The 10,154-nt window shown below is 42.1% G+C and overlaps 2 protein-coding genes across 3 annotated transcripts in view; one reads left to right on the plus strand and one right to left on the minus strand.

The window, feature by feature from the left end:
- Positions 1-61: 61 nt before the first annotated feature.
- Positions 62-5,093, minus strand: LOC101778819 (TOM1-like protein 6). Of its 2 annotated transcripts, none has more exons than XM_012846515.2 (9): positions 4,760-5,093; positions 3,816-3,894; positions 3,595-3,693; positions 2,733-2,846; positions 2,092-2,243; positions 1,916-1,997; positions 1,712-1,797; positions 1,363-1,587; positions 62-1,282 (listed from the first exon to the last, which is right to left on the minus strand). In XM_012846515.2, exons 1-9 carry the CDS (start codon positions 4,906-4,908, stop codon positions 379-381), a joined length of 1,890 nt encoding a protein of 629 aa, XP_012701969.1. In that variant the 5' UTR covers positions 4,909-5,093; the 3' UTR covers positions 62-378. The 2 variants fall into 2 exon arrangements, with proteins under 2 accessions (XP_012701969.1, XP_004970409.1); XM_004970352.2 differs by having other exon boundaries at positions 2,092-2,231; positions 4,760-5,092.
- A 2,237-nt stretch (positions 5,094-7,330) lies between these two features.
- Positions 7,331-10,154, plus strand: part of LOC101780426 (succinate dehydrogenase subunit 5, mitochondrial) — a 3,673-nt gene continuing 849 nt past the window's right edge. Inside the window, exons 1-3 of the mRNA XM_004970357.3 lie at positions 7,331-7,543; positions 8,826-9,130; positions 9,217-9,402. Coding sequence (XP_004970414.1) covers positions 7,405-7,543; positions 8,826-9,130; positions 9,217-9,402 — 630 coding nt within the window. The 5' untranslated portion in view covers positions 7,331-7,404. The remainder of the gene's footprint in view (positions 7,544-8,825; positions 9,131-9,216; positions 9,403-10,154) is intronic.

Consider the following 10,154-nt stretch of genomic DNA (forward strand, 5'->3'; position numbering starts at 1 on the left):
CCAGTCAGCCAGATTCGAGAAAAAAAATCACACCAGTCAGCCAGATATCGAGAAAAAGAAAGATCATAAACAGGATTGATCTGCTTGCAAATGCAACATAACCACAGGAAACGGGAAGGATACAGATACAAACAGATTTCGTAACTACCGTCCACCGCAATGGAGAAATGCTATTAATCATTTATGTACATCAGCAGTGGTCTACATCTCTGTGTTTAACTTGACAGCAGCACCCACGAATCAACCAATGCAACCAAACGTGTCAAACGAGGTAACGGCGATACACAGCAAATGTACATCGAACCAGGTAACAATAAATAGTGAGCAGCAGCTACCAATCACCACCGGACGTATAGACAAACGAACCACCCAATTTGGCTATTTCTTTCCACCAATCATAGGTTGACCACCATTTGAGCTACCCATGGCAGTGGGCCCGCCAATCTTATTTCCACCACTCAAATTCTTCACGTCGATCAAATCGCTGAATAGATTATCAGGTATGTAATATGGTCTGCTAGATGCTGCTGAAGAATCTTTTGGTTGTTGATAATTCACGTTCATATGAGCTTGAGTCGTGGTCAGTCCGTTGCTTGGTGGTGAACCCACAGAACTGTTATGCTGAATTGACTGGGGGGTTGCAAATGGCGCGTAAGGCATTGAAGAAGGGGGATATGAAGCTGGGGGAGGTGCATAGGTGGCTGCCTGAGCAACTGGAGCAGTAGCAGGGCGCGGATCTTGGTAATTAGCCAAAAGGAAAGGATTAGAATCGACTGCTGGAGGTGCAGGCGCAGCCCATGGTGGTGCGGGGTAGCCATACCCAGATGCATATGCTGGAGGCTGAGGTGGATATGCTCCGGTTTGGGCCCAAGGTGCAACGTAATTGCTGTTCTGTCGAGCATATCCCTGGTTTATTGTGTGAGGCTGGTAGTTCAAAGGGTATTGTGGCACACCAGAAGGATATTGCTGCCCATCTGTAACAGTTGGTTGTTGAGGCCCATTTTGATTATGTGTAATGGTAGGTTGCTGAGGTGCGTTTTGACTTTGTGTTGGAGAATCTGTTGAAGTTTCAGGACTAGGGCTGCACAAGGTGAGGCTCAGGAGGTTGATCATATCAAGCTCTTTTGATTCAGAGCTACTGCTGGGAACTGGGTCAAGAGGAACCAATGCATTGCTTGCAATAGAAGATGGCGATTCTGAACCCACTGGATCAATCGGTACAAGGGCGAGGTCCCCAGTGCTTGATAATGCATCATCGCTACTTACTACAGATTTGTTTTTCCTGCATATGCGTAAAGCATGAAGCGTTAGCATACTGTGCAGGAAAGTAAAGTTGGTATTCTACAGGCTATTCAGAAGTACCTTTGAGCTAGCTGGGCAAACTCATCTTCCTCTTCATCAGCAGTGTCATTATGTTCAGGAGGTGCAGATGGTTTTACTGCAGGAGCCTCCCTAGGAGCCTCAATTGTCTCTCTCACAGGTGCTTCAACCGCCAAAGGAGCACCAGAGACCACGGCATCATACTTTGAAAGTACACTTTGTAAGAGATCATTTATCTCCAGTCCTTGCTTTAGCAACTGCTCATTCCTAGACAACATAAAGATCTCAAACGTCACATGCGTGCTATACAGACACAGCAATGCATGACTGCAATAAGCTACAGTGGATATGAAAGAACAAAGGGAACCATGAAAGAATATTGAATATTTACCCTGTTGAACTGACAAGTTGCAAAAGCTTTTGTTGATTTGAGCGACACTGGGTCACAAGATCTGTGATAATTTCATCGTTAACAGCCTGGGTCCAAAACAAATTTAAGAGTTCTGTTACCAATATCAATTAGAGCAAAACATGCTGCCCATAATACCACATAGTCCAAAGAGACAACTATTAGAGAAGATGGGTTTTTTCATACCGTACGATCAGATGGGTTTAAAGCATGCACCATATCATTCAGTAGGTCTGTCACATTTCGAATACTATTCAAGTCCCCTAAACTGTAACAAAAAAAAACACTGTTAAAATCATGAGACGCTTAACTAGGTGAGAAAATACCAAATGAGTCCAATACGCCAAGGAAAGGGGTATAACCTTAGAGTCTCAACATCTGAGGACATTCTGTCACTCAGACTTCCTGCAGCATATCTGGGTGAACTAGAATTATACGTAGCAGGAGGTGTAAATATCGGTGGTGCATCAATAGGACGTTTTGGGAACACCACACCTGTCGTCTGTAACAAAACCTGACAGTCAGCAAACATTGTTGCAAATAAAAGTGTTATTTACAGAAACACCAAGAGGGGCAGATATGGATCTGTGCCTTCAAAAAATAGAATTTGGAAAAAAATGTTACTCAATATTCTGTACTTGGGAAGATGCCACTCAAGTTTTCTGTTGCTTTGAAATATCACTTTTCTCATTTCCCATCTCTCTCCTATAAATGAGAGAGAAGGATAGGGAATGAGAGAAAAGTGGGGAAATGGCATATTTCAAAACAATAAGAAACTTCAGTAACAATTTTTTTTTTCAAATGCCATGCTTTGTAGTAGCCTAAACTCAATTTTGCTGGAAAAAAGAGGATGCTTCATCAAAATCGCATTATTGATGCATGTTGAATGCAGGACATGGTTCTGGAACCACGCACCCTGTCCATGCACAGTGGAAATGATATATTGGTGACAACATAAAAGATATTCCGAATCCTGGGGATCAAATAGGCATCAATTTCATACCTTCACTTCAAGATATGCCCAATGATATTGCGGATATTTACTTCCTGGTCCACCAAATGCCTCTTGCCAGGAGTCTAAAAGTAATAATATTTTATCCCTTACTTGCATATCATTCTGAAAGCACATTCCAAAAGAGAGATTGCTTATATTCCTAGCATAGATATGTCAAGTTCTTAGAGGTAGTGGAAAAACAACATAGGAATGGATCACAAATAAATTAAAATGGATCTTTCCAGAACAAAAAAGTATGGCATGTCAAATGATCCCAAAGGAACTTAGGTAAGCCATTGATGTCGTGATAGTTAGAGAGAAGCTGCTCTAACAGTTATGGTTCAACTCAACTAAAAAATAATTTTAAAAATGAAGCTGGGGCACAGATTTATGGCTTATCATTGCCAAGGGCTTTGAAAACAAAAGAAAAGGCCAAAAAGGTGTGTTACGGTAACTGCAGAATATGGGTTGTGAACATCCGAACATGAAAAGCTTCACATCACTTTGATACTCTGATACTAAAAATGACTCATCGCCTTATCGGTGTAGTATTTAATAGGCAACGCGCACACATACAACACCACCACCACCGAGTGGACAAAGTTGGAGAGAAGAGAATCTGACACGACAGTTTAAAAGTGACACAAACAACCATCTGTTCACATTCTAAACCCAGTTTATCAATGGTGTCACCATGAGATTCTAAAGTTTTCAGATCAAAGTATTCATGGGGATTAGTGTGCTCTCCAACTATGCACTGAACTACTTCAATGCATACATCGCCACTGAAAATATTCAAGGCTACAAAGAATCTGACTTAAATTTGTACTCTACGTGAAAGACCAAAGTAAAGAAGAGTATTGCATGATACCTTCTTCTGAATAATTTTGACCATTTCTTGCAGAACATGCTGTTCAGCGACTTCAAACCGGACATATTCACCACAATTCTTCATCATTGTCTCCAAAAGCTGCACCAGTTTGTAACTGATATGAATAAAACAAAGTAAAATAAAGCTTCGATGCTTATTGTGCAGTGAAGTAAAAAAAAAACATCTCACATATTTAGTCATGCCATAGTGAAAGTACATACCGTCAAAGCAAAGAACTGAACCTTTGGGTCCTTGTTCTGCAATCTCTTTTTCACTGCCTTCACCACATCCTTCGTTTGCCTGATTCAGATGTTGAAATTAAGTATGATAAGCTGATAGTTACCTTGGCCCAACAAATCTTAATTTCTCCAATCAAGATAGAGTGTAATGTAAGCGGAGCAACACCATCCACATATCAGTGAAGTAACACAAACAAAAAAAATTTTGAAAAAAATATAATCGACACTCTTCCAAGCAGGAAAGGTTGAACGGAATGCTAAAGTACAAGACCAAAACCTATGACCACCATACAATTACAAACAAAACAAACCTGCAATACCAAGCTGGTTGTGTTTGCATGTCAACAGCATGGGGCCACAGTTTGTCCTAATCGTGAATAATCATTATGATACAAAGTTAGACAGTGTCAGCATGATTTGTCAACCCCCATGGAATTCCCATACAATAAACAGAATTTTTCACTCTAATCTCCAACAAAGGCAACACTTACTGGAAGTAATCCAGAAAATATCTACATGTTATTATGCTAGGCACGATGGCCCTTTATGAATTTTCTCACTTTGGTTGCCTTCTCCCCACAGCAGCCACCAATCATCCCATTCTCCCATGTATTGTGAAGGTAAAGTTCACTATCGGAAGGGCCATCGCCTATCAGGAAGACGATGTTAGGGGTTAAAAGCACCATATTCACCCTTAAAAAACATCCGATTTTAGAGGGCCTATAGCCCTATGGATCATATTTTTTGTAATTGAGATATCCGTCAAGTATTAGCAGCAAATTTTGGCCAAAACACAACGGCGACCACACCTGCCACACCCAGTAAAGCCTAATTATCTTAGGCCACGACTTTCCCACACCGCACCAAAATTCCCCACACAGGCAGGCACGACGACGAGGAGTGGGATTTCGCAGACGCGTGCTCACCAGACGTCGGCGTTGAGGATGTCGCAGATTTCGAGGTTGACGGCCCAGTCGGGCCCCATGAGCAGGTGGCTCGTGGCCTTCTCCACCCTTGACGCCGCGCTCGGCGCCGCCGCGGGCGCCGCCCCCACGACGGCCCCCGACGGGTACATCCCCACGCCGCCGGCGACCCCCGGGCGGGGAGGGCTAGGGTTCCGGCAACCCCGAGGAGAAAGGCGGGCGGTAATTACCTGCTCCGCCCACCGGCGCCGTTATTAGCGAAGAGGGTTTGCGGAAAAATCAGGGGCGGTTTGGCAGAGCGCCGCGGAAGCAGCCTCTTCCGGTTAAGAACTGAGGAGAGGCACAGAGAACGGATGCTTATCTGTCGAGCTCTCGTGATCTGGCTGAACTCATGACGGGTGGGCCCTCAGCCCTGGAACCAGCAGCGCTTTGTTAGTTGGTCAAACGAACTTCCAGATAATTTATGTGAACTTTAAGATGGATTTCGTGGTAACTACCGTCTATTATTATGTTCCAAATGGCGAAACCATAGAGGCTTCATCAGCGTAGAGTATTCAACGTTTCTTTATTTATCATTTGTTGGACAACCGAGCTCCTTCTTTTTAATATAAAGCACGGCGCTACGTTGTTTTCGTTTTAAAAAATATTTTTTAGTTATTAAAAATTACTTCATCCGTTTTAAATTATATGTCGTTTTAGTTTTTTAGTTTATAAATATTATTATGCATGTGTTTTTAGTCCATATATATTATTATGGACCTAAAAAGCTAAAACGAACTGCAATTTGTAACGGAGGAAGTAGTTCTACAGTGAACTGCGTAAGGAATTTGACTTGATTGCCCAAACTTCAGAAACACCGTGATGCAGTATTAATTTTCTAGGGTGATTCTATTTTTACAGCTTCCAGCTTGGCATCCAAGAACCTTAAGCCGGAGCTTATGCGAAGCTCTTGTTTGTAGTGACTCAATTGGACGGTTCATTTTGGAGCCATTCTGATTCTGGTGCTATTATGTATTGTTATCCATTTGGGTGATGAGGTACATGGAGATGACGGGATCAGCGAACTAAATCATTGTTGTCGCGTGTTCGTATCGTATCCCTCTAATGCAAGGTTGTCGCGTGTTCGTATCGTATCCCTCTGATGCAAGGATGGAACAGCTAACCACTCCTTGGAACCGGTAGCGATGAAAGCTTCCTGCTGCTAATAAACTAAATTTATTCCTGCGACATTGTGATTGGATGATTGGTACCACGACTAAATGCGACGCAAAATTGTACGTGGGTATAATACCGTCCGTCGAAGATATGCTACCGTTGCGGAAGTGTTCAGTTCGGAGATCGTTAGTGGGTGATAAACAACGAAGACTTTTGAATGTAAATTTACAAGAGGGTAGAGACACCTTTGTTTGGTCGCTTCATGCCAACAGGTCCTTCTCAGCGCATTCCATGTATAAGCACCTTGTTAATAGTGGGGTAAGAGTCACTGAAAAAATTTAGCATTCCAACCTTTGAAGAGTAAAATCTTTATGTGGTATTTAAAAAAGGAGCAGTGCTTACAAAAAATAGTATGGCTAAGAGAAATTGAAACGGTAGCAGGATTTGTAGCTTTTGCTGCTCCGAAAAAAACTATCCAGCATCTTTCTTTCGAGTGTGCTTATGCTAGATTCCTGTGGCGGGCAGTGCATATCGTCTTTGGAATTGCACTACCTTTGAACTTTGACGATTTGTTCAATCAATGGTTAAAACAAAGGGGGCAAAAATCAAACCTACAATTATTAACAGGGGTAGTGGCTTTATGTTGGGCAATTTGACTACCAAGGAATGATGTTGGCCAATCAAAAATTTTTATGCAGATTCTTTTCAGGGAATATACTGGCTACGACGGTAGGGGCCATAGTGAGGATACGAAGGAGATGATGATCCAGGCATGCCGAACCCTGAAGACATTAGCCCTTAGCTTCTTTACCTCTCGTGGATGGCTGTTTCGTTTGCGGATCAGTGTTTGATATATTGTTTGTGTTTGGTTAAACCATTTGCCTCGTAGCATGAGCTACTAAATGTAATAATTTTGGACTCATTCCCTGGGTTCCATTATCAAAAATTTGCGACGCAAAAATTGGGTCGCATTACAGGGATGGAACGAATGAGTTTATTTGACCATCTGATGCTTCTAAAGACACAAAAAAACGTTGACAAAAAAGGAAATCAACTTTTGATCTGCGGATTGTGAATTTGTGACACGCAACGGACAGTTTGTGGATAAGTAGTGATGTGAAAATTTGCGCAGCAAAATATCATGATTTATCGAAGACATTTATAAATCAAATTAATGGATAAATACAGTCTTAATTTTTTCTTTTGTATAAGAAAATCTTTTACAGGAATTCTTTTTTAGAGAACTTTTGAGGGACGATAAAGTCCAGTTAAACAATTATGGATGGCAGCCGACCCAGCCCAGCTAACCAGCCAACAACTGCTGGCTGAACCAGCCCAACAGAACTTTGCTTGCGAAGTTACGGGCCCAGCCCGCACGGCCCGAGAATGACAGCAGTAAAACACCGTCCTCCGTCCCAGCGCCATCGACCCCACGAAACTTCGCAAAAGAGGGCCTCAACCTCCGTCTCCCTGCGATCTCCCCGACCACGGCGATGGCCGCCGCCGCCCTCCGCTCCTCCGCCGCACGCCGGCTCCTGCGCCTCGCCCCGGCCGCCTCGTCGGCGCTCTCCGCTGCCTCCCGCCCCGCCGCCAGGTTGGCGCCGCTCTCGCGCCCGATCTGCGCGCTCTCAGGTTCTCCTCGCCCCCACATCTCTTTGACTAGTGCCGCATGTTGGTGCCTGGATCAGGCTGATCTTCTTTCTGGGTGCTTCCTAGTTGCTTCCTTGTTACGATGTTCCTATTCCTTGTCTAAAAAAGGTTTTCATATTCCTAGATACGGTTGCCCTTGTTACGAGACAGATTAAAACTCTGGATTTTCCTGCAAGGCCAGAAACTATTACTCCGTAGTCAAGGGTTTTATTGTGAGGATGTTTATGGTTGATAGGAGTTGACATACTCTAGCTCGGAGTATTAACACGTAAATTCGGACTTGCCTGAACACCAGCTCAGATGTGAAATCTGTGGTCCTGGAGTGTTTCTTTCCAGGCTGATGTCTAATCAAACTATTGAATGGACACACTTTCCTATTTATTGAACACGTGCATTTTGAGTGATGTTGTTTGAAAGCCAGAAGTCCGGAATGTTGGTTACTTGACAACGAGGCTTTTGCTTCTGAAGTAACTAGGCAAAAGGTTTTCTAGCTTATGTTGAGTATACGGACTTTGGGAAACTAGGAACAATGCATTGTTTTTTTATTTTTTCACATGTGGGGTTGCGGGCGGCATGAGATTGTGACTGTTTACGGTTGGTCCGTGCAAAGCTGATGGCAATTGGCAATTACAGAGGGGTTTGAGAGAAGGTGGAAGGGACATTACTTGTGTTGCTGCACCCCCACACTTAGGATCAGCCCTAGCTTAGCTTTGTTAATAGAAAGGTTGAAGGGGGCACCTTTTATTAATCTTTATGTACTAGTACAACTTGCTGTGTTTTTCATTATATTTTCTTATGTATTGTGGTTTAACAAGGAACTGATTGGAGTAAGGGCTTTTTCTCATGAGAATAGTATTAACTAAATAAGGATATTACATGTTTTTGTCCCATGTAATTTTTTTTGGAAAATGTTTTTCTTAATACTCATCTTTCACTCAAATATGAGCTGGATTTTGTAACTGAAATGGTGAGGTTGCATTAATCACAGCATTCCAAAGATTATGGAGTGGGAAATCTGATTGAGATGTGATTCAAATTGATGAAAATTAAATTGCTTATGGTGAGATTGTGCAAGTTTCTGGATGTATATACTTTTGATAGTTTTAGTTGTTAGGAATTCATTATCTTTGGTTTGCTTTTTTATATATACATGTTATAGAAGAGTTAATGATTCCTTATTTGTTTTCATTTTGGTGTTATGTTAATATCACGCTATACTACAAACTTCCCATTCTGATTAGCTTGTCCATGTCATTAATATCAGGTGGAAACAATCCTATCTCATGGAACCTGAGGCGCTTCTTCAGTTCAAACGAAAAGCATTTGCCTGCAATATCTGACCCAGAGATAGAATGTGCATTTAAGGATTTGTTGGCCGCTAGTTGGAATGAACTTCCAGTTTCTCTTGTAGAAGAAGCAAAGAAAGCAGTATCTAAAGCTACTGATGATAAGGCTGGTCAAGAGGCTTTGAAAAATGTATTTTGTGCTGCTGAGGCTTGTGAAGAATTTGGCGGAACCTTAGTTACCCTAAGAATGGCTCTTGATGATCTATGTGGCCTGACCGGTGAGGTCAGTATTTGTTATCTAATTCTCTGAGTCCTCGTGTCTGTTTTCCTTTGTGCTTAATCAGTGTGATCAAGCCTAGCTTTTTGCAGAATGTGGGTCCCTTGCCTGGTTACATCGAAGATGCTGTTAAAGCTGCATATAATCGCTACATGACATATCTGGAGTCCTTTGGCCCTGAGGAAAATTATCTAAGAAAGAAGGTGGAGACTGAGTTGGGGACAAAAATGATACACCTCAAAATGAGATGCAGTGGCATAGGTTCTGAGTGGGGAAAGGTACGTTTCTCTGGAATGTTACTTGTCCCTGTTGTATAGGTTACTTCAGTGTCATCCTGTGCTGTAGAAATTGATTGTTTGATACTTTTTTTTATTCTTGGTGCTTGCAAAAGGTTTCTCTGCCTATCACTGTGGCAAAAGATTTGTTCCGTATGCAGTGTTTATTCCTAGCAAAAATTCAGCTTGCTCATTGCTTGACTGATTTATATCGTTGGATTTCTCTTTTTTCTCATGCTTGTGTTTTGCCTATCTCAAGAAAATCTATGAAGAACTTGAATCTGTGTTTTCTGCAACTGCCTGTTATTTTCCATACCAAGTGAAAGCCCATGATTTCCAGAAACTGGCAATTAAATTGCTAGTTACTGTTTGGACCCTGGACCCTGGTACCAGTTATATTTCACTTGGTACAGGAAGAGGTAGGGGTAGCTTGGACTGGCTATAAATATTTCAGCTTTGTCAAACATTCGCGTATCATTCAAGATTCAACTGTGTGATCAATTCATAATCTTTTTCACCATTTGGTTCTGTACTATTAAGGAAATAACACATAGCAATCAAACATGGCTGGCTGTGAGTGTTCATGCACCAAGTGTCATACCAACATGTGACAAGGCTTGTTAAATTAGTTTGCCCTGCATGCCATAGAATCCTTTGTACTGGAAAATGGCATCTAATTGAGTATGTCACATTTGAAATCTTAAGGACCAAAAATGGCTCCCCTTCTGTCTGTAACACGGTGACAAAAAAAACAG

The sequence above is a fragment of the Setaria italica genome, chromosome V, assembly GCF_000263155.2.
Source record: "Setaria italica strain Yugu1 chromosome V, Setaria_italica_v2.0, whole genome shotgun sequence".
Classification (NCBI taxonomy): Eukaryota; Viridiplantae; Streptophyta; class Magnoliopsida; order Poales; family Poaceae; genus Setaria; species Setaria italica.

Excerpts from the sequence above, each read along its gene's own strand:
- LOC101778819 (XM_012846515.2), bottom strand. The coding sequence starts at position 4,908 with ATGTACCCGTCGGGGGCCGTCGTGGGGGCGGCGCCCGCGGCGGCGCCG. Across the intron at positions 2,244-2,732 it reads GGGCATATCTTGAAGTGAAG|GTTTTGTTACAGACGACAGG; the intron begins GTATGAAATTGA and ends GCTGACTGTCAG. Across the intron at positions 1,283-1,362 it reads TTTGCCCAGCTAGCTCAAAG|GAAAAACAAATCTGTAGTAA; the intron begins GTACTTCTGAAT and ends ACGCATATGCAG.